The sequence below is a fragment of the Mauremys reevesii genome, linkage group 6, assembly GCF_016161935.1.
Source record: "Mauremys reevesii isolate NIE-2019 linkage group 6, ASM1616193v1, whole genome shotgun sequence".
NCBI lineage: Eukaryota > Metazoa > Chordata > Testudines > Geoemydidae > Mauremys > Mauremys reevesii.
In genome coordinates, this window is record NC_052628.1 from 114290516 (window position 1) to 114314809 (window position 24294).

Consider the following 24294-nt stretch of genomic DNA (forward strand, 5'->3'; position numbering starts at 1 on the left):
GTTGCACCAAGTGCTCAATTTCACCCTAAATTTACATGCAAATATGATTAGGGCCTTTTGCTGAGATTAAATTTTATATGAAACAAATTGGAAATCTTGAATTATATTCAAAATAGTCTGCCAAAGGAAAAAAAAATCAAAGCTGCATTCCATGGAGTTTATCAATGTGCACAGCCCTGATCAAAGTACTTCTCAGCAGAAACCACTATTAAAACAGAATCAGTCAAAAGCAAACTAATTAGGAGAGAAAATGCATCTGATCTATTTCTTTTTAATAATAAATTTTAACAAAGCTTTATTTCTGTGTAATACTGTAGAAGAAAGCAAAAAATAGGATCATTTGGAGTGAGAAAGGACATACCTTTAAATGCTATTGAAATACATTGGACTAGAACACCACTTTAGGTCTGAACCCTCAAGATGCTGTGCACGCTAGTCTTAAGCTAGCAAAGCACATGTTGAACTGCAAGCATGTAAGTAATCCCAATGCAGTCAATAGGACTACTCCCGTATTTACTGTTCAGCATATGCTTAAGTACTTTCTGGATCGAGGCTAGCATGCTCAGCACCTTGTAGAATTGAGCCTTTAGTAAGGGCAAATTGGAAAAGTGGTAAATATTTTGCCTTTAAAAATAGCCTGTTCTATATAGGTAACCTTATCATTTATTACTGTAGTTTGTGCTTTGAAAATAAAAAGCACTGTATAAACTACTATTATTACTTATGAATTTATTTAGTTCCTAATGATATGGAAAATTTTTCTAAAGGACCTAAGAGAATTAGGATCCTAAGTCTCATTGTAAAAAGCGAGTTAGGCTCTTAGGAGCCTAAGTCTCATTGGAAGTCAATGGGATTTAGGCATCACAGTCACTCATGATATTTTTGAAAATTTTACCCCCCAAAAAATTTTAAATTAGTCACAAATGAAAAATATTTACTCAAGTGTTTTGTTCTCATTTGTTGATACTTCGAAATCCAATCCAGCATGTCTTTACTAATAATTAATTACAAGTTTCCCAAATAGTATCAGCAGTATCCATAATACATTTTAGTTCATGCAGCACTTAAATATGGTGCCCTTGAAATTCCTAAGATAGACAAGTATCTTAACCATTTAATACTTTACTATTGCAAGCAACAATCCAATTTCACGTACACTATTGCAACCTCACCTCTGGAATTAGTCATTTAGGATCTTTTTATTTTAAATTCAAAAGAATTCACCTTACGGAAAACGGACAGGTTACAGTTCTCAGTAATATCTACACATGTTACACTCAAAAAACTTTGTTTAAAAAACATTATAGTGGCAAAATCAAGCATTCTAAAGTTAGGAAATGCCAGAATTAAGGTTGCCCGCACAACTTTAATTCATGCCCACTGTGTATACATTATGATACAGTTTTTAATTACACGATGGGGGTTCCAAAGAGGATGGATCTAGACTGTTCTAAGTGGTAGCAGATGACAGAACAAGGAGCAGTGGTCTCAAGTTGCAGTGCAGGAGGTTTAGGTTGGATATTAGGAAAAACTTTTTCACTTGGAAGATGGTGAAGCACTGGAATGCTAGGGAGGTGGTGGAATCTCCTTCCCTAGAGGTTTTTAAGGTCAGGCTTGACAAAGCCCTGGCCTGGGATGATTTAGTTGGGAATTGGTCCTGCTTTGAACAGGGGGTGGGACTAGATGACCTCTTGAGGTCCCTCCCAACCCTGATATTCTATGATTCTATGATCATAAGCTATTTTTCCCCACAGTACTGCTGCCTCATACAGTGCACAGGATGGATGGTGCTCAATTCATGAAAAGCTATTTAATATTTTGTTTTATCCTTATTGTTCAATGGGCAGCCCAAAGCCTTATATACTGTACACTATTCAAACCCTGCTCTGAATACAGAATTATTCATTTCCTCTTGGGTTCTTCTATGGTGCTCACTGCTATAGTATCTGAGTGCTTCACAAACTTAGTTAATTTATCTTCACAACATCCCTGTGAGGTGAGGGAGTGGTATTTCACCTTTTTACAGAGGGGGAGCTAAGGCACAGAAAGATTAAGGTAAAAAGTTTATAATAATTTTGAGTGCACAATTTGAGATGCTTAGAACATGATTGTTCAGAATACTTAGCATTACATAGCACTTTATATATTCAAAGCACATTTCCTCTGCACTTCATTTGCAATTGTAAGCCTGCAAATCAGACTAAGAGTTTCAAGTTGGACACCCAGAAAACAAGGAACAGAATTGTTAACTACCTATGAAAAATGTGGTTTTAAGTGACTTGCCTAGCATCAAACAGGAACTCAGTGGCAGAGGCAGAAATAGAATCCATTTCCTCGGGAGAGCATTCAACTACTTTAACCATGACACTGTCCTTTCTCTTCCTGAAATCCCATCCCTCATTCACTCACACCTTCCAACTTCGGCAACAAATTAGGCAAGGATCATATAGACAAAGTCCTCCTTCACTACATAATCCTGATTCCTTCCCAGAATAGATCCATCCCGTGCACTCTATGGGGTAGGGGTTCTGAGGAAAAATAGTATGGGATTATGTAATTAAACACAGTACATATGCACAAGGGGGCCAAATGAAGGTTGTATAGGCAACCTTAAACCTGGTATTTCCTAACTTTTGCATGCTTGACTTTGCAAACTTAATAATGTTTAAATATAGGTTTTGTGTATAATTTCCAAGGGTTTTTTAAAAATCAAACTGAAAAAACAGAAATTCCATCACGTGGCACCCTATTGACACCCTTGTGGTTCATCAGCAGGGTTGGAACTTTTAGATCCACTGCCACTTGAACTAATAAAGTAACTGATAGCATTAGTGGGTTGCCATCCTTCCGTAGATCAGCACTAGAGGATGAAGAGACAGAGTTTGACAGTGGGGTTCGAAGATATTTACTGGCAACAAAGGAATGGTGAGAAAAAGAAATCTTGAGTTCCATTCCAGGCTCTAGAGGGCACTGCTCTCTTGTGGACACAGACCTTCTGCCTGTTTTCCCCAAGCTTGACTCTGTCTGCCCCACTGAAATCTGTCCCTGTCAAAGTAGGCTCTTCTCCACCCTTGGTTCCTCCTCCCAGTCCCATTCTCCTTGTTGATCCAGTCCCAGTCTCGATTCTCAGGCTTCATATCCCAATCCCCAAGCCTCGTCAGTCCTAGTTTCCTCCTCCAGACTTTCCACCCAAGTCCCAGTCTATCCCCACAAATTCTCAGTCCCAGTTCCTTGCAAGCCAGCCCCATTTCTTCCCTCTTATCGTCTTGTCTGATCTGTTATGTCCCTCCCCTAGCAGTTCTCAGTCTCAATCTAGTCTCTCTCTCTAGGCCACTTATCCAATATCAGTCGCTATCCCATCCCCTCCTTGGCTCATTGTCCCAGTTTCTTTGCCCAGCCAGTCCCTCTTCTATTCCCACATTCTGGTTCCTCATAAGATCGGTCTCTTCTGCTCACTACTATTTGCCAGTTCCAGTCTCCTTGTCCAGACAATCCCAATCTATCCCCCCACCACCCTTGACCCAATCTACACATTTCCCTCCCCTCCCAGTCCACCTCTTGTCCCTTCTGTGCTTGCATCAGGTATCTTCCTCTTGACCACTGTTCGCATGAGAGAGAGAGAGAGAGAGACTCCCTGCTCTCTGTTCTGGTGCCCAACCACTCCTTGGCCCAGAGCAGGTGAGGGCAGCAATTGTAGAGAGTGTCCATCTTCACCCCTGCAGTGCTGAGCTGCAGCATGCTCAGTCATTCTGTGAGAATGGTGCATGTGATTCAGGCCGTCTACACTACCACTTATGTTGGCAAAACTTATGTCGCTTAGGGATGTGAAAAAAAACCCCAAACCCGAGTGACATAAGTTTTGCCACATAAGTGGTAGTATGCAACATAGCTACCACTGCTTGTGGAGGTGGTTTTATTATGTCAACAGGAGAGCTGTCTCCCATCGGCACAGAGCAGCTACACAAGTAATCTTACAACAGCATAGCTGCATCAGTACAACTGTGCTGCTGTAAGCTAGCTAGTGTAGACATGGCCTTAGTCACAAATAGGAGCTGTGAGGGACTGGAACATGCTCACTGTGCTCTTCAGAGATTTTTAGCTACTAAATTAAAAGATGTCTCAGACTATTGAACATGTGCAAACAGATTGTTCAAATGCTTATAACTTTTCCAAATTTAAGCAGCTATTCCTAGCAATGGTAAAAGGCATATAGCTCAGTGGTTTGCGCATTGACCTGCTAAACTCAGGGTTGTGAGTTCAATTCTTGAGGGGGGCATTTAGGGATCTGAGGCAAAAATCTGTCTAGGGGTTGGACTAGATGACCTCCTAAGGGGCCCCTTCAACCCTCATATTCTGTGAAATTGACACATTTTTATGTGGGAAGGGATAGCTCAGTGGTTTGAGAATTGGCCTGTTAAACCCATGGTAATGAGCTCAGTCCTTGAGGGGGACACTTAGGGATCTGGGGCAAAATCAGTACTTAGTCCTGCTAGTAAAGGCAAGGGGCTGGACTCAATGACCTTTAAGGGTCCCTTCCAGCTCTATGAGACAGATATATCTCCATGCCAAAGCACTATAGCTTCTCAAAGAAAAGGTCACCTGAATGTTTTTAACATTGCAAAACAACTTTTTTCCAACCTTGTCCTCAGAAATGGCCGAACCGTTTTAACTGAAACTTTATAAAAAGATTCCGGAGGCAGACATTCAGCAAGGAAAATTTCAACTCCAGCGGCCAAAGTTTGGCAAGGTTATAGGCAACTGATATCAGGGTCTTATAATGGAAACCTTATGGGCAACCTTAATAATAGGCAGTGACCCAACTATAAGTAAAGATGCTGAATATCTAGTCACTCTTCTCTAGGTTAGAGTGGATGGGAACATATCAGTATATACTGCAGTATACTTTGACAATTTACTGTTCCGAACTATGATTAAAAAAAAACCCAAGTACAACTGTCCAGTAAAACAAGCATATTGTTGCTTAAATCCCTGAGCTATACTTCTTTACTGTTAGCCTAGCTCAAAATCAAACAGTATTCCAGGAGCAGGTCTATCACTTATTTTACATAAAGGCATCAGAACATTTTGAGTATTAGCTTTCATCCCATTCCTTACTAATTCTAATATTTGCTTCCTGCAGCTCAATGAACACAGATGTTCACTGAGCTGATTCCTGTAGCTATTCAGGAGAGAGACTTGGGCAGAACCCCAGTAATGTGAATGGATAATTTCAATTATTCTTTATAATGTGCATTATTTTGCATTTATCAACATTAAATTGTATCTGACATTGTGCTGCCCATTCATCTAGCTTTCCTGAAGTCTCTGGAATTTCCTCACAGTATTCTTTAGTTTTGACAATCTGAAATCATTTGATATTATCTGCCAGTTTACTCACCTCGTTATTCACTGACATCTCCACATCGTTAGTAAACATACTAAATAACACCAATTCTAGGACAGCCGTTAGATACTCAATGTTAACCTTTGCCATGTTGAAAATTCACATGTATTCCGGGTCCTTGTTTTCTGTCTATTAGCCAGTTTCTAATCCACGACAGCACTTTACCTCTCATACCATGACTACTTAGTTTCCTAAATAGCCTCTTGTGGGGGATGTTCAGTGTTACTGCTGCATGTAATCTTTTGCTCTGTAGAGGGTGCTACCTTAAAATACCAAAATGATTTAGGTCACCATTGTTATTTACACTAAACAACATTGCAAAGCGCTTAAATCACAAGTTGATCCTCTGTTCTTAATTATTGTGATGCCAATTAATCTTTCCAGTGGTATATAGGCCAAATCAAGATTTATTAAAAATTAGAAGAAGTGAAACTGTCAGAAACACTTCAAATTTGAAGACTAATAAAGGCACCGATTTCCTTAGCTTTATTGGGGCTGCATAAATAATTAATGCAAAAGTATAAACAGTTGCTGTGAATATATTTGGTGAAAAGTAAAGGCCATTTGGTCTAATAAGGCTTCTGCCTACTTAGTATTTAATTTCCCCTGAGATGGCATCTAACTGATTCTTAAATCACTCACTGCTGTTACCTCAACTGCCCTGTCTTTGTATTAAAACTGCTTTGAGAGTTTATTTTCTGATTATTTCTTTTTCAATTTGTGTTTATTGGTCTGTACAATAGTTTGGCTGGTAGCAGCACATGTTACCAAGTGAGGGGCATGGGGTCACTAAAACCTCATAAGAATTATCACTCACTGTGCAAGTAGAGATGAGCAACGGGTTATAGTGATGCTCTTGTCTTGGTAAAAAGCAGGATACAGTTTGCATTGCTTTTTTTGTGTTAAACTAGCCTTAGAACTGAAAGTATTCGTTCTAAAGCAGAACCGTTTTAATCACTATTCATTCCAGAATGACCTTTCTTCTCTGTACATTCTCAAATGCTATAAATTTTTCTTTAAAAATACATACAACAATCCAAACTGAAAAGGATAACTGAATATTTCAAGTGAAACTATATATATATATATATGCCAAAAAATAAAGAGTATAAACCTGTTGACTCAGAGAGCTTCTATCATTGCTTCATGCAGATGTTATAAATATATAAAAATTCTTAACCAGGTGACAATAGGCTATCTTAACAATACCGATTAAGCATATTTTCTTTCCCGTAAATGGGATATCAATAAATAAATTCATTCCCTAATTTATGTTTCCATCTAGCTCACTTTTGAGCAGACATGAACCACCTGTCAAATTGCAGAAGTTTAGGCAGGAATACAGTTATCCTCAACTAACGTGTCAAAAACAGCTGTTAATACATAGAGATGTTTTCTCATTCTAGGATCTTACAAACAAATTTTTAACTGTTGGTTATAATTAAGAAGGCTTCTCAAGGGTTGTATCTGAATCACAGAATAATAGAACAGCAGGACTGGAAAGGACCTCAAGAGGTCATTTAGTCCAGTCCTCTGCACACTTAGCAGGACTAAGTATTATCCAGATCAGGGGTCAGCAACCTTTCAGAAGTGGTGTGCCGAGTCTTCATTTATTCACTCTAATTTAAGGTTTCGCGTGCTGGTAATACATGTTAACATTTTTAGAAGCTCTCTCTCTATAAGTCTATAAACTATTGTTGTATGTAAAGTAAACAAGTTTTTTTAAATGTTTAAGAAAATTCATTTAAATTTAAATTAAATTGCAGATTTTATAAGTTTAGTGCAGTGGTTCTGGGGCACGCACCCCCCTGGGGCAGGGCTGGAGCAAGGATATCTCGACCCCTAGGTGAAACTTCCACCTTGCCCCCCACACGCACATCAGTTAATTGAGGGGCAAATCCCAACGAGCCTTTATAGACCCCAGGGGCCAGCCTGCCCAGGAGTTGCTCCCCAGGCCAGGTTCCCCCTCCCCACTCCCTGAACTCCTCTGGAGGGTGCACAGCCCCCCGCACGAGCCCTCTCCATCCCACCCTGGTGGCCCCCGCCCCGAGTCCACTCACTGGCTTTGCTGGGCTTGGGCTGCTGCAGCAGCTCGGCAGGGAGGGGCCGCCTTCCGGATGCACTGGAGAGCCAGAGTGTCCCGCTTACGGCAGCAGTGAGCCCCAGCCATGGAAGAGCCGGCGTGGTGCACGGGGGCAGCAGCTCTGCAAAGGCGGCGGCACTGCTAGCAGGGAGCAGCCGCGCCCCCCCGCCCCTCCTGCCCAGGCTGCGGCCCGGCGCCCCCCTGAGGGCTCCTGCAGGCTGCAGTGGATGTATGCAGGTGCCAGCCCCCATGTGCCCCCAGCTCCCACCTCGCCTAGGGTTACCATATTTCAACAATCAAAAAAGAGGGGAGAGCCCTGCCCTAGCCCCGCCCCCATCCACGCCTTCCCACCCCAACTGCCCCCGTCAGAACCCCCTGTCCTTGCTCCTTGTCCCCTGACTTCCCCCTCCTGGGACCTCTGCCCCTAACTGCCCCCCAGAACCCCACCCCCTACATAAGCCTCCTTGCTCCTTGTCCCATGACTGTCCCAACCCTTGTCCACACTCCTGCTCAGACAGACCCCAGGACTCCCATGCCCCATCCAACCACTCTCCGCCCCCTGACAGGACCCCCAGAACTCCTGACCCATCCAACCCTCCCCTGGTTCCCAGACTGCCCCCCGGGACTCCCCTTACCATGCCCGTGCTGGTTAGATGCTGGCTCCACGTGGAGCTGCGGGAAGGGCAGCGGCAGCCGCGGCTCACACTTCTGGGAGCTGCAGAACCCAAGTGCAGTGAGTGGGGAGCCGGGGGGCGCACCTGCCCAGGCCGCGGCCCGGTGCCCCCCCGGGGGGGCTCCTGCAGCAGATGCATGCGGGCGGCGGTCCCCATGCACCCTCCGGCTCCCACCTCACCACGCTTGGGCTCTGCGGCTCCCGGGAATGTGAGCCGCCACCCCTCCCGCAGCAGGCTCAGGCCCCCGCACCCCGGCGGCTCACACTCCCGGGAGCCGCAGAACCTGAGCACGGTGAGGGGGGAGCCGGGGGGTGTGCCTGCCGCCAGTCTGGGGTCCCGGCTGCCGGTCCCGCTCAGCCTCCTGCCAGCCTGGGGTTCCGTTCACTCAGCTGGCAGTGGGCTGAGTGGGTTGGCGGCCGGGACCCCAGCTGGCAGCCGCGTGCCAGGCAAAATCGGCTTGTGTGCCACCTTTGGCACGCATGCCGTAGGTTGCTGACCCCTGATCCAGACCATTCCTGACAGGTGTTGTCAAACCTGCTCTTAAAAATCTCCAGTGACAGAGATTCCACAATCTCCCTAGGCAATTTATTCAGTAGTTAACCACCCTGACAGTGAGGAATTATATTCCTAATGCCCAACCTAAACTGCCATGGCTGCAATTTAAGCCCATTGCTTCTTGTCCTATCCTCAGAGGTAAAAGAGAACAATTTTTCTCCCTCCTCCTTGCAACAACCTTTTATGTACTTTAAACTGTTATCACGTCCCCCCTCAATCTTTTCTTCTCCAGACTAAACAAACCCATTTTTTTAAATCTTCCCATAGAGGTCATGTTTTCTAGACCTTTAATCATTTTTGTTGCTCTTCTCTGGACAGTCTCCAATTTGTCCACATCTTTCTTGAAATGTTGTGCCCAGAACTGGACACAATACTTCAGTTGAGGTCTAATCAGTGCGGAGTAGAGCGGAAAAATTACTTTTCATGTCTTGCTTACAACACTCCTGCTAATACATCCCAGAAGGATATTTGGGTTTTGGGTGTTTTTGTTTGTTTGTTTGCAGCAATGTTACACTGTTCACTCACTTGGCTTATGACCCACTATGACCCCCAGATCGCTTTCTGCCTATACAGTTATTTCCCATTTTGTATGTGTGCACTTGTTCCTTCTTAAGTGGAGTAATTTGCATTTATTCTTATTGAATTTCAGCCTATTTTCTTCAGACCATTTCTCCAGTTTGTCATAATACAGTTACCTACAGCTATCCAAGGTAACTGTATTATGATTTAGAAACTGAATTAAAATATGCAACCAGATCTTCAAAACATGCCTGTTTTTCCTAAGGCATTTTAGCTGAATGTACCGTACAGAGCAGCGTACATTCTTTTACTCCACCTCTATTCATACAGTAGGTGATTCAATAAACCTTTTTAAAGTACTGTCAGACACTGCTACAAATGCACTAAGTGGAAACTATAAATAATAATTAAGTGTTGCTAAAAGCAATACCAAGTCCTTATTAAATAATAAACATACAAACTAACTAAATAAAAAATATATGTGCAAAGTATCAACTGAAAACAATATTCTGGCTAAATAATTATATACCAGCTCTGAAGTCATCACATAGGAAAATTCCCAGTGACTTTATTTAAAGTAAATTCAAGTATTACATCTGCTCCTATGTTCCCCTACCAATTTTACAAGCACATTTTCCTATATTTTTAATTGTTTTCCTCTCTCCTGTTACTGTGCAAAAGACCCCAAACAATAAACAAAGTAATGTAAATTGATTAACTAGCTATATAGAGGAAACAGGGAAGCTGACTATATATGAAGTGTTCTCAAGTACCCAAAGTAAACAAACTGAAAAACTGAGATATACTTTTTCCTCTAACTCTTTAATTACAGTAATCTTAAACATTACTCATAGCAATGTTCAGTAACTCATAATCAGGCAGAACTGTGATTTTAAGTTTGCCAGACCCTTTATTATGGGTGGTACAGGTAGTGGCACCTAAAGTTAAGGTTGCTTGACACTCCCATTATACGACCCTATTATCAGTTGCTTATAGCTTTGCCAAACTTAAACCATTTTACATTGGTGTAACTCCACTGGCTTCAATGCAGTCATTTCAAATTTATAATGCTGTGAGAGCAGAAAGAGGCACCATTTATCTGTTTATTACAAAACATACTTTCCCTTTCAAATCCTATGCAAACTAAAAAGGCCACATTTCCAAAAAAGGAAATCTTTTTTCAAAGAACATGTTTTTCATATCTGATTTGCTACGCCAGACATTTTTATTGCTATTTCATGACTAGTAGAATAATTTTTGTACATCTCTCTAAAATGCAAGCTGAGCTCCACCACCACCCCCTGACATATTTTTAAAGATTTACAGAAAGCCTTTTTTTGAATAGGCTCATTCCAGTTTTCTGAACTGTAACTTCCTCTTTTAAAAAAAAACAAAACCCCACAAATCCTGACTCTTCCCTTTTATGGTCATAAAAAGATTTCAAGGGTTTAGCTGAATGGCAGAAGGTATACTTTAGAGCTCATTATTCCACTATTTTTTCAAGTTAAGTAGGAAGCAGAAAATGCTCCATGTAAATGCAGTGCAAGGTTTACCAAAAGTCTCAGGTAAATAAAAGTAAACTGCAAGATGTTTGTTAATTAAGCCACAGATACTCTGTACTATTAACAACAAAACCTTTCTATACTCTTATTATAATTATTAATTTACAATTCAGGCATTATTCAGATGAGCATCAAGAAAACTAATTTTGATTGTAAATAAAGGGTACCGACTTCTCCAGGAAATCCTCTACATATAAACTTTGCTTCCATTGATCCAGGACTGAAAGATCCATCATTTTTTGTGTGGAAACAACTGAAACTAAAACAGAGAAACAAATACAAATAGTTCAGAGAAAAGTCATGTTAAAATTAGTTTAATTTTTACAAATAAGCCAAGCCCCTTCAGAGCCCAGCAATATTGTAGCTAGTAGGCAATGAAGAAGCAATGCTCTCAGGCCATGTCTCTACTACACAGCTAATTTGGCGCTGCTGTGATAGATGTAGCGGCATTGATTTAGCGGGCCTGGTGAAGACATGCTAAGTCAATGGGAGAGCACTCTCCTGTCAATATCTGTAATCCACCTCAACGAGAGACAGAAACTATTTCACTAGCAGAGTGTCTCCCATCAACATAGCATAGCATGGACACCACTGTAAATCAATCTAAGATACTTCGACTTAAGTTACGTTATTTATGTAACTTAACTAGCGCAACTTAGATCAATTTACAGCATTAGTGTAGACCAGGCCTCAGTCTCCCTTGAGGGACTGTAAGAGGAAGTTAACATGAAATTATAAACACTTTCACATTATCTACCTCTATGCTTGGAACATTCTCCTTCTTTGTGTGCATCAAACCTCTGTACCACCCTTTAAATCTCTCCACAAAACTTTTTCTTCACTTTATCTTCTATCACTACTCTACTTTACAAAAATGTCTGTGTCCTACTTGTACCTGATCCTTATCTGTTAAGCTGTATCTTCCTAATTCAATTTTAAGTTCCTCAGAGATTCTTAGAAGTTTGTAAAACAATATGCTCACCTATGGTGCTATATATACACACACATTTAATAAGAAATGTCCATTTACTTGTTACTTCAGCAGTGTATGCATATTATCTTTTAACAGCTGGTGTGAGTTAGCATACTGGAAGTAATTGTTGCAACCAGGATCATCAGTTTTTGTATCCCAGCTACCAGTTTTTCACTAGGTTCAAAATGAATCTGAACTGAAAATTAAAAATAAATAAAACACCTCTTTTCCATGGCCTCCTGTACTTATCATCAGCAAAGACTCCAGTATGATAGTAATTCTCATCTTGATGTAAACAGGGAGGAACACGAAATGATAACCGATCAATAGAAAACTTCTGTCTTGCCACATTCTGCACAAGAAAAATAGTAATATATAATTATCAGCTAGATTGTTCCACCTTTACTCCTGCTGAATAGTACCTTCCTTCTCAAACAGTCCTATTGGTTTTAATGGGCTATTCAATGATTAAGGTGCTACTTGCTGTGAGTAATGGTGGCACAATCTGGCCCTGACAGGGGCGGCTCCAGGCCCCAGCACGCCAAGCAGGACCAGCGGACCGTCCGCAGGCAAGCCGCGGAAGGCAGCCTGCATCCCTTGCTTGGGGCGGCAAAATTCCTAGAGCCACCCCTACTAACAGAGGATCTTAATTTTACTGAGCCAGATTTTTAGCCCTTGATCTCCACTTGGGCACAAGCAAACCTGCACTTATACCTAGGGGTACCTGCGCTTTTGCATGTGCAATTACCCATGAGTATATCAACACTTGTATATACCCACTGAACAATCTAACATGTGCACATCTGGAAGCTGAGTAGAGGCCACTGAAAATGAATCCTATTGTGTCTGTTGCAAATGCTTAGTTATTCATAAATGCCAGTTCACAAACAGGGCCGCTCAGAGGATTCCGGGGGCCCGGGGTCTTCGGCGGCGGAGGGGCCCTTCCGTTCCGGGACCCGCCGCCGAAGTGCCCCGAAGACCCACGGCGGGCCCCCCCGCCGCCGAATTACCGCCGAAGCCAGACCCGCCACCGAAGCGCAGCCCGGTCTTCGGCGGTAATTCGGAGGAGGGGGGCCCCCGCCGCGGGTCTTCGGGGCACTTCGGCGGCGGGTCCCGGAAGGGAAGGGCCCCCCGCCGCCGAATTACCGCCAAAGACCGGGCTGCACTTCGGCAGCGGGTCCCGCTCCTTCGGCGGTAATTTGCCAGCGGGGGGTCCTTCCGCCCCGGAGCGGAAGGACCCCCCGCCGGCGAAGACCGGGAGCAGAAGAAGCTCCTGCGCCCGGCCCTGCAAGAGTTTTCCGGGTCCCCCGGAGCGAGTGAAGGACCCCGCTCCAGGGGCCCCGAAAAACTCTGGTGGGGGCCCCTGTGGGGCTCGGGGCCTGGGGCAAATTGCCCCTCTTGCCCCCCCCTCTGGGCGGCCCTGTTCACAAATGCCAGCACGAGGTCACAAAAATTCCCCAACAAATCCTATTATTTTCATCAAAAATAACAAAGTAAAACAGTGTAAGATTTATATAAATGTTATTTATATAGACACAATTTAAAATATTTTGTAGATCTGCTACTAATTCTACTTAAAATCCTCTGAAAAAATTCTAATACTTAATGGTCAGCCTGGCATCTTCAGTAACTATTTAGCACCAGATTTGATAAAGTATCCTCACAAACACTGTGCCACAGAAGCCCAAAAAGGAAAGCACAAACTTAAGGGGGGCAGGAAAGGAAGATATGGGGAGTGTAGTGTGGATAGGGAGAATGGGAGGAAAGGGATTCTGTAAACTGGAGCTTGGAGTGATGAGCAGGTGAATCACTGATAATTTGGGAGGCATGGGGACACTGGCACATCCAGAGTTCTGAAGGTAAGAGAGTGGTATGGGAAAGAGAAAGAAGCTCTACATAGAAACATGGGAGCCAGAGCGGGGACATGCTGCTGCTTCCAGGAGCCACTGAGATAAGCGCCATCTGGAGCCTGCACCCCTGAGACCCCACCCCCACCCCACAACCTCCTGCCCCAGCCCTGATCCCCCTCCCGCTCTCTGAACCCCTTGATCCCAGCCTGAAGCACCCTTCTACACCCCAAATCCCTCATCCCCACCCCCACCCCAGAGCCCGCACCTCCAGCCAGAGCCCGCACCCTGAACTCCTAATTTCTGGCCCCATCCCAGACCTGCACCTCCCACACCTCAATCCCAATTTTGTGAGCATTCATGGCCTGCCATTCAATTTCTATACCCAGATGTGGCCCTTGGGCCAAAAAGTTTGCCCACTAACTGTACCAACACTAATGTGGGGAATCTGGCTAATATACAAAGCTTTAGTGTTCTGAACACCCAGCCTTCTCCAATAACTCAGCCAAACTAGACAGATCGAGAAATAATAGAAGGGAGTGAAAGGGACAAGAAATAAGTAAATTAAGAAAATAACCCTAACTGAAATTGAACCACTCGAGGGCATAGGAATCGAAGAAAGCTCAGCAAGAACTTGTCTTTGGCCTCTCTTGAGATCTGTATGCTTTTGGCAACAGTGTTCGATTCAATAGTGCATTAGATCAAGAGATCCTGGAAGAGCAGTTTAAGTCTCTGTGCATCAAACATTTTCAGGATGACGGAAATGAGGAGCAGCAATGGAACAAGTAATGGAACTTCAGTTCTGAAGCAGCAAATCACTGTATTGTCAGACCAGAACTGGTGCTGGGAGGCTCAAGCCAATATTCAGCACTGACATGCAAACATTCCTACCATAGTCCCTTGACTTGACCTTCTGTGGCTACTACTCTGGTGCCTGTGAAAGACTGTGCTATCTGTGAGAAAAACATAAAGAGAAAAGAGACTATTTTGGAAAAGAAAATATTGAACTAAATCCTGTTCTGTCTTGCCTGAGATAGGGAAGAAAGCATTGATGACAGCACACAGCAGGACAGCTTAAGGCAGGTGGGAGAGAAATACATGGTGGACACACCTGACTGCTGCTCCAAGAAGAAACAGTGTAAGTTCCATTTCAGCATGTGCTTTGCAGGGCCAGCAACCTAACCACATTCTAGGCCAGTTGGAGCTCTGAAGTTAGCTGCTAGTACTCAAGAAACTACTAGGAAGGTACCCTGCTGCATGGGTGTGCTAAGGAATACTTTCTGTCTGTGGAGAGAGGAATGTGGGTAGAGTATTCATGGACTGTGGCCTTTTGTGTACCTTCAAGCACCAGCAGGACTATACTGGATGCAATGCAAGCTACATCTTTTTAGAAGAGTAGCAAGAGCTTCTGCACACTGTACTCCCCCTGAACTCTTAAAGAGGGCCTCTCCCTACCACTCACACACTAGAACTGCTCCCTCTTTAGTTTTCTATGGGTGGGCACTCAATGGGTGGACAGATTCGTGATTTGGCCCACAGTTTTTAGACAGTCTAAAAAGAGAGAACTAAGTTACAGTGGGACAACATGCTTCAGCAATGAGCAACTGACACATTCAGTAACATTGCACAACTGAAGAGAGGAAGGAAAACAAGACTTCATAATGTTTCTATGTTGTAACTGATAAACAACTACAAAATTAAAATGGTCCTTGTAGATAAAATTATGTCAGCAAATGTGTATATTCCATGGGCCTGAATTTTATTGAAAACATTATACAGAAATACACACATTTCCTGTTATTAAAACATCAAGGGAGAATAACATATTGTGGACATGATATTCTACTGCATATTAAAGTTGAAAGAAAACTGGATTCTTCCTTGGAAAAAAAGTAATTAAGAGTTTTCGCTTTAAAAGACTCAGGATGCTCTCCAAAATGAGCTATGAGCAGGAAACAACCTCTAAAACAATATCATAAGTGCAGCAGACCATCAAAAGGTGGATGCTCTTGAGTTTTGGCAGTATTATATTTGGACTCTATTGTAAAATACCAGCAATCACTTCACCATAATATGCCAGAGAGAGAATTAAGGTCTTGTGTGCAGCAGCAGTGCAGTAAAAAGAGCTCATTTAAACTGAATCTTTAAGTAATTACACCTCTACCCCGATATAATGCTGTCCTTGGGAGCCAAAAAATCTTACTGCGTTATAGGTGAAACCGCGTTATATCGAACTTGCTTTGATCCGCCGGAGTGTGCAGCCCCGCCCGCTCTGAGCGCTGCTTTATCACGTTATACCAGGTTGTGTTATATCAGGGTAGAGGTGTAGTTGCTTTATGATTTCAAAAATGTATCGAATGCTGTGTGTAATTATTCCCATCACTTTTCCTATAGAGCAAGGGAAGTGCAACAGTAAACTGTACCTCATATAAATAGTCTACTGCATGATATTTAAGAGCTGCAAACATTATCTTCCTCGTTTGGCGATGTATTCAAAACTTCACTTGCCTGAAAGAGACATAAAATATAAATTACTCAAAAACCTTTTGCAGCACACAAAACCTTAAAACAGAAATGCTGTTACTCTAATTCAGTAGATTAATGTCTTAACTTCTGCACGCACATGTATATGGTGTAGCAGAAGTTTATATTATAATAGTGTTTCCCAAACTGTGGGGTAAGTCACCGGGGGGGGGGGGGGCAAGGAGCCTGGTGGGGCATGGACATTCAATTCTTTTAGTCTCATTTTTTTTGTTTTTGTTTTTGTTTTCGAGCAAAGCTCTAGCTGTTATGGTTTCAAAGATTACCTTTCAAAGCATGAAGCAAGTGTAATCCATGTAGAGGTAAAAAGAACAAGGAGTACTTGTTCTTCCCTAGTGCTGGAGGAACCAACTAGGGGAAAAGCTCTTCTTGACCTGCTGCTCACAAACAGGGAGCAGTGAACAGCAGAGAGGCAAACAGAAGGAGTTTGCCTGGGATCCCTCTGAGCAGAGGTACGCTAAGTGCTGCAATAGGGGGACTGCGCCGGTGAGTATCTGAGTGTCTGTTGGGGGGGGGGCAGTTTGGCAGTTTGACTGTGTGCTTGACTGTTTGATTGCTTGTTTGACCAGTGTGACCTGGGAGTGCTTTGTTCCAGCTGGGCCTGACTGTTATAAAAAGGCAGTCAGCTGCGGACCAGCTGAGCAGCGAACAGCAGAGAGGCAAACAGAAGGAGTTTGCCTGGGAGTTCGCCTGGAGAGAGCCTACTGAGGCCCCCCATCACAGGTTTCTCTGAGTAGCTTCTGCCACAAATAAGGAAGCTCTTAGAAGGAAGAGACCATGGATGCTGAGCGATCTGCCGTTGTGACCTGCACAGGATGCGCCATGTTTGTCTTCCTTCCACAGGATAGAAGCGACTTTGTCTGTACAAAGTGCAAGCTGATCTCCATCTTGGAAGAGAAGATTCAAGGTCTGGAGAAACGAATAACAACCCTGCGTTCCATAAAAGAAAATGAGGATTTCAGCTCCAGCGGGCACAATGTTCTGAAGATTCAGAGCAGGCTACGCAGCAGGGACAGAAGGCCAGCGAGGATAATTGGCGGCATGTGACTTCCAGAAGGGGAAAGAGTACCAGAAACATCCATGTACCAGAAACACAGATGCAGGTGAGCAACCGTTTTCATGTTCTCTCCGCAGGTACTAGTGCAGAGAGTGGAGTGGATGATACACCTGAGGGAACAGAGCAGAAGGAGACTCCACTGATTGGAAGGCATGAGATGCACCGTCCTAGGGATGGGGGTTCCACGACCACCACTCCCAAGAGGAGGAGGAGGAGGGTGGTGGTGGTCGGGGACTCTTTCCTCAGGGGGACTGAGTCATCTATCTGCCGCCCTGACCGGGAAAACCGAGAGGTGTGCTGCTTGCCAGGGGCTAGGATTCACGATGTGACGGAGAGACTGCCGAGACTCATCAAGCCCTCAGATCGCTACCCCCTTCCTGCTTCTCCACGTGGGCACCAATGATACTGCCAAGAATGACCTTGAGCGTATCACTGCAAACTATGTGGCTCTGGGAAGAAGGATAAAGGAGTTTGAGGCGCAAGTGGTGGTCTCGTCTATCCTCCCTGTGGCAGGAAAAGGCCAGGGTAGAGACCGTCGAATTGTGGAAATCAACGAATGGCTGCGCAGATGGTGTCGGAGAGAAAGGTTTGGATTCTTTGACCATGGGATGGTCTTCCAAGAAGAAGGATTGCTAGGCAGAGACGGGCTCCACCTCACGAAGAGAGGGAAGAGAATCTTTGCAAGCAGGCTGGCTAACCTAGTGAGGAGGGCTTTAAACTAGGTTCACCGGGGGAAGGAGACCAAAGCCCCGAGGTAAGTGGGGAAGTGGGATTCCAGGAGGAAGCACAAGCAGGAAACTGCAAGAGGGGAGGACTCCTGTCTCAGACCGAGAAAGCGGGACAATCAGGGAGTTATCTTAAGTGCCTATACACAAATGCAAGAAGCCTGGGGAACAAGCAGGGAGAACTAGAAGTCCTGGCACAGTCAAGGAATTATGATGTAATTGGAATAACAGAGACTTGGTGGGATAACTCACATGATTGGAGTACTGTCATGGATGGATATAAACTGTTCAGGAAGGATAGGCAGGGCAGAAAAGGTGGGGGAGTTGCGTTGTATGTAAGAGAGCAGTATGACTGCTCAGAGCTCCAGTATGAAACTGCAGAAAAACCCGAGAGTCTCTGGATTAAATTTAGAAGTATGAACAACAAGGATAATGTCATGGTGGGAGTCTGCTACAGACCACTGGACCAGGGGGATGAGGCGGACGAGGCTTTCTTCCAGCAACTAACAGAAGTTGCTAGATCACAGGCCCTGGTTCTCATGGGTGACTTTAATCACCCCGATATCTGCTGGGAGAGCAATACAGCAGTGCACAGGCAATCCAGGAAGTTTCTGGAAAGTGTAGGGGAAAATTTCCTGGTGCAAGTGCTGGAGGAACCAACTAGGGGAAAAGCTCTTCTTGACCTGCTGCTCACAAACAGGGAAGAAATAGTAGAGGAAGCAATAGTGGATGGGAACCTGGGAGGCAGTGACCATGAGATGGTCGAGTTCAGGATCCTGACACAAGGAAGAAAGGAGAGCAGTAGAATAGAGACCCTGGACTTCAGAAAAGCAGACTTCGACTCCCTCAGGGAACTGATGGGCAAGGTCCCCTGGGAGAATAACATGATGGGGAAAGGAGTCGAGGAAAGCTGGCTGTATTTTAAAGAAACCTTATTGAGGTTGCAGGAACAAACCATCCCGATGTGTAGGAAGAAAAGTAAATATGGCAGGCTTGGCTCAACAGTGAAATCCTTGCTCGTCTTAAACACAAAGAAACAGCTTATAAGAAGTGGAAGATTGGACAAATAACCAGGGAGGAGTATAAAAGTATTGCTCAGGCATGCAGGAGTGAAATTAGGAAGGCCAAATCACACTTGGAGTTACAGCTAGCCGGAGATGTTAGGAGTAACAAGAAGGGTTTCTTCAGGTATGTTAGCAACAAGAAGAAAGTCAAGGAAAGTGTGGGCCCCTTGCTGAATGAGGGAGGGAACCTAGTGACAGAGGATGTGGAGAAAGCTAGTGTACTCAATGCTTTTTTTGCCTCTGTCTTCACAGACAAGGTCAGCTCCCAGACAGCTGCACTCTGCAGCACGGTATGGGGAGGAGGTGACCAGCTCTCTGTGGAGAAAGAAGTAGTTCGGGACTATTTAGAAAAGCTGGATGAGGACAAGTCCATGGGGCCGGATGCGCTGCATCCGAGGGTGCTAAGGGAGTTGGCCGATGAGATTGCAGAGCCATTGGCCATTATCTTTGAAAAATCATGGCGATCGGGGGAGGTCCCGGATGACTGGAAAAAGGCTAATGTAGTGCCCATCTTTAAAAAAGGGAAGAAGGAAGATCCAGGGAACTACAGGCCAGTCAGTCTCACCTCAGTCCCTGGAAAAATCATGGAACAGGTCCTCAAGGAATCAATTCTGAACCACTTAAAGGAGGGGAAAGTGATCAGGAACAGTCAGCATGGATTCACCAAGGGCAAGTCATGCCTGACTAATCTAATTGCCTTCTATGATGAGATAACCGGCTCTGTGGATGAGGGGAAAGCAGTGGATGTGCTATTTCTGGACTTTAGCAAAGCTTTTGATACAGTCTCCCACAGTATTCTTGCCAGCAAGTTAAATAAGTATGGGCTGGATGAATGGACGGTAAGGTGGATAGAAAACTGGCTAGATGGTCGGGCTCAACGGGTAGTGATAAATGGTTCCATGTCTAGTTGGCAGCCGGTATCAAGTGGAGTGCCCCAAGGGTCGGTGCTGGGGCCGGTTTTATTCAATATCTTCATTAACGATCTGGAGGATGGTGTGGACTGCACCCTTAGCAAGTTTGCAGATGACACTAAACTGGGAGGAGGGGTTGATACGCTGGAGGGTAGGGATAGGATACAGAGGGACCTAGACAAATTAGAGGATTGGGCCAAAAGAAATATGATGAGGTTCAACAAGGACAAGTGCAGAGTCCTGCACTTAGGACGGAAGAATCCCATGCACTGCTACAGACTAGGGACCGAATGGCTGGGCAGCAGTTCTGCAGAAAAGGACCTAGGGGTTACGGTGGATGAAAAGCTGAATATGAGTCAACAGTGTGCCCTTGTTGCCAAGAAGGCTAATGGCATTTTGGCTTGTATAAGTAAGGGCATTTCCAGCAGATCGAGGGATGTGATCATTCCCCTCTACTCAGCACTGGTGAGGCCTCATTTGGAGTACTGTGTCCAGTTTTGGGCCCCACACTACAAGAAGGATGTGGATAAATTGGAGAGAGTCCAGCGGAGGGCAACAAAAATGATTAGGGAGCTGGAGCACATGACTTATGAGGAGAGGCTGAGGGAACTGGGATTGTTTAGTCTGCAGAAGAGAAGAATGAGGGGGGATTTGATAGCTGCTTTCAACTACCTGAAGGGGTTCCAAAGAGGATGGATCTAGACTGTTCTCAGTGGTAGAAGATGACAGAACAAGGAGCAATGGTCTCAAGTTGCAGAGGGTGAGGTTTAGGTTGGATATTAGGAAAAACTTTTTCACTAGTAGGGTGGTGAAGAACTGGAATGGGTTACCTAGGGAGGCGGTGGAATCTCCTTCCTTAGAGGTTTTTAAGGTCAGGCTTGACAAAGTTCTGGCTGGAATGATTTAGTTGGGTTTGGTCCTGCTTTGAGCAGGGGGTTGGACTAGATGACCTCCTGAGGTCCCTTCCAACCCTGAGATTCTATGATTCTATGATACTTGTGGCACCTTAGAGACGAACAAATATATTTGGGCATAAGATTTCGTGAGCTAAAACCCACTTCATCGGATGCATGCAGTGGAAAATACAGTAGGAAGATACATATACACAGAGAACATGAAAAAATGGTTGTTGTCATACCAACTATAACAAGACTAATCAATTAAGGTGGGCTATTATCAGCAGGAGAAAAAAACTTTTGTAGTGATAATCAGGATAGCCCATTTCAAACAGTTGACAAGGTGTGACTAACAGTAGGGGGAAAATTAGCATGGGGAAATAGTTTTTACTCTGTGTAATGACCCATCCACTCCCAGTCTTTATTCAAACCTAATTTAATGGTGTCCAGTTTGCAAATTAATTCCAGTTCTGCAGTTTCTCATTGGAGTCTGTTTTTGAAGTTTTTGTTGTTGTTGAAGAACTGCGTCATTTGGGTCTGTAATTGAGTGACCAGGGAGACTGAAGAGTTCTCCAACTGGTTTTTGAATGTTATCATTCTTGTCGTCTGATTTGTGTCCATTTATTCTTTTGCGTAGAGACTGTCCAGTTTGGCCAATGTACATGGCAGAGGGGCATTGCTGGCACATGATGACATATATTACATTGGTAGATGTGCAGGTGAACGAGCCTCTGATGGTGTGGCTGATGTGATTAGGTCCTATGATGGTGTCCCTTGAATAGCTATATGGACAGAGTTGGCAACGGGCTTTGTTTTAAGGATAGGTTCCTGGGTTAGTGTTTTTGTTGTGCGGTGTATGGTTGCTAGTGAGTATTTGTTTCAGGTTGGGGGGTTGTCTATAAGCAAGGACTGGCCTGTCTCCCAAGATCTGTGAGAGTGAGCGATCGTCCTTCAGGATAGGTTGTAGATCCTTGATGATGCGTTGGAGAGGTTTTAGTTGTGGGCTGAAGGTGACTGCTAGTTGCATTCTGTTACTTTCTTTGTTGGGCCTGTCCTGGAGTAGGTGACTTTGGGTATTCTGACTCTCTCAATCTGTTTCTTCATTTCAACAGGTGGGTACCGTAGTTTTAAGAATGCTTGATAGAGCTCTTGGAGGTGTTTGTCTCTGTCTGAGGGATTGGAGCAAATGCGGTTGTATCTTAGAGCTTGGCTGTAGACAGTGGATCGTATGATGTAGTCAGGATGAAAGCTGGAGGCATGCAGGTAAGTATAGCAGTGAGTTGGTTTTCCGGTATAGGGTGGTGTTTATGTGACCATCACTTTTTAGCACTGTAGTGTCCAGGAAGTGGATCTCTTGTATGGACAGGTCCAAACTGAGGATGATGGAGGGATGGAAATTGTTGAAATCATGGTGGAATTCCTCAAGGGCTTCTTTTCCATGGGTCCAGATGATGAAGATGTCATCAACGTGGAGCAAGTAGAGTAGGGGCTTTAGGTGATGAGAGGTGAGGAAGCGTTGTTCTAAGTCAGCCATAAAAAAGTTAACATACTGTAGGGCCATGCGGGTACCCACAGCAGTGCCACTGACTTGAAGGTATACATTGTCCCCAAATGTGAAATAGTTGTGGATGAGGATAAAGTCACAAAGTTCAGCCACCATGTTTGCCGTGACAACTTGTAGTCCATCTTTGTGTGGAATACTGGTGTAGAGGGCTTCTACATCCATAGTGGCCAGGATGATGTTGTAGTGAGGCGGCCTGGCTCCCGACGGCCCCTGAGAGAGAGGAACCAGAACAGCCACCTCAGTGGGCGGAGCCACCTCAGTGGGCGGAGCCACCGCCGCCTGTTCCCGCCCCCCGGAAGTCAAGGGGCGGGACAGGAAGTATAAAAGCCCGGCCTCAACCCTCAGTTGGAGCCCAGCGGCCGGAGAGGACGGACGCTCCTGTTCAGGCTCCTGACTGGCCGAGCCTGCCCAGAGCCAGGTACCCTGACGTGGACGGACCAAGCCTCCCTCGAGCCAGGTACCCTGACGCGGACGGACCGAGCCTCCCTCGAGCAAGGTACCCGGACGCGGACGGACCAAGCCTCCCTCGAGCCAGGTACCCCGAGGTGGACTGGCCGAGCCTGCCCCGAGCCTGGTACCCCGAGGAGCTGCCCGAGCGTTCCCGTGACCCGAGTCCAGAGGAGCAGCCCGACCTAGAGAGCCCTCAGCACGACGAGGAGCCCATGGTATGGGACCCCGCTGCAGAGCCCAGCGAGGAGCAGGTACCCATGGAGGGGGAGATGGAGTGTAGCCCGGGGGTAGCCGACCCCTGTCCGGCTGAGGGCACTGACGTGCCCATGTCAGTGTGTTGTGGCCAGGATCCCCACTGACTGCAGGGGATCCACGCCGCTGTTAGGGCCCCGGGCTGGGACACAGTGGAGTGGGTGGGCCTGTGTCCCCCCTGCCACCCCACTCACAGGTGGCAGCCTCCCCCTCCTGTCAACACTCAGGCAGAGAAGCCTGCACTTACCTGGGCTTCCTGAGACTGATGCCGCTGCTCTGCTCCTGCTACAAGGACCTGAGCCTTGGACTATTGTTTGTTGCCCCACCCTGCCCTAGGGCTGGGGCTTACTGACTCTTGCTGCTCTGCTCCTGCTACAAGGACCTGAGCCTTGGACTATTGTTTGTTGCCCCACCCTGACCTAGGGCTGGGGCTTACTGACTCTTGCTGCTCTGCTCCTGGGACAAGGACCTGAGCCCCTGGGACTATTGTTTGTTGGCCCACCCTGACCTAGGGCTGGGGCGTACTGACTATTGTGGCTCAGCTCCTGATGCAAGGACCTGCGCCCTGAACTCTTATTGTTGCTCAGCCCCTGCTGTGAGGAGCTGAGCCTAGACTGCTGTGTTTGGTGCCCCGCCCTGATCGAGGGCTTGGGCTTCTTGACTTGGTTACTGCTCAGCTCCTGCTTGAAGGACCTGAGCCCTGAACTATTAGTACTGCTCAGCCCCTGCCTGAGGGTCTGAGCTAGAACTGCTGTGTTGCTGCCCCGCCCTGACCTAGGGCTTGGGGCTTACTGACTTTGTAACTGCTCAGCTCCGGCTGCCAGGACCGGAGCTTAGAACTGGTTCGCTGGCCCACCCTGAACGAGGGCCGTGGCTTATTGACTTTGTGGGTGCTCAGCCTGCGGAAAGGGTCTGAGCCTAGACTTAGTGTCTGCTGTCCCGCCCTGACTGAGGGCTGGGACTCCTTGCATTAACCGTGTTCCTTCTGTTCCGCCCCTGCTTGAGGGGCAGAACCCCAAAACCTTCAGAACCCGGAGACTGATTGGGACCGTGTAGTGAGGCGGCCTGGCTCCCGACGGCCCCTGAGACGGCACGGCCCCTACCTCGGACTATTACAGATGTTTTCTGGAAGATCATCAATGGACTGTAGTTTCCTCAGGAAGTCAGTGGTGTCTCGAAGATAGCTAGGAAAGCTGGTAGCGTAGGGCCTGAGGAGT

General features: G+C 45.5%; 1 protein-coding gene across 8 annotated transcripts in view; it reads right to left on the bottom strand.

Moving 5' to 3' along the window:
- The window catches only part of SHOC1 (shortage in chiasmata 1), a 134010-nt gene that overhangs the window by 106088 nt on the left and 3628 nt on the right, over nt 1-24294 (bottom strand). For 7 of the 8 annotated variants that reach the window (XR_005600089.1, XR_005600088.1, XM_039543179.1 and 4 more), the window contains exons 2-4: nt 16041-16125; nt 11993-12122; nt 10969-11056 (exon numbers count right to left, since the gene is read on the bottom strand). Coding sequence is in view for 5 of the 8 variants with exons in the window: in XM_039543179.1 (XP_039399113.1) it covers nt 10969-11056; nt 11993-12122; nt 16041-16085 (263 nt within the window). In the remaining 3 variants the exon portion in view is untranslated. Of the gene's footprint in view, nt 1-5398; nt 5561-10968; nt 11057-11992; nt 12123-16040; nt 16126-24294 lie in introns of those variants that run through there. The other variant, XM_039543183.1, reaches the window with a different exon arrangement.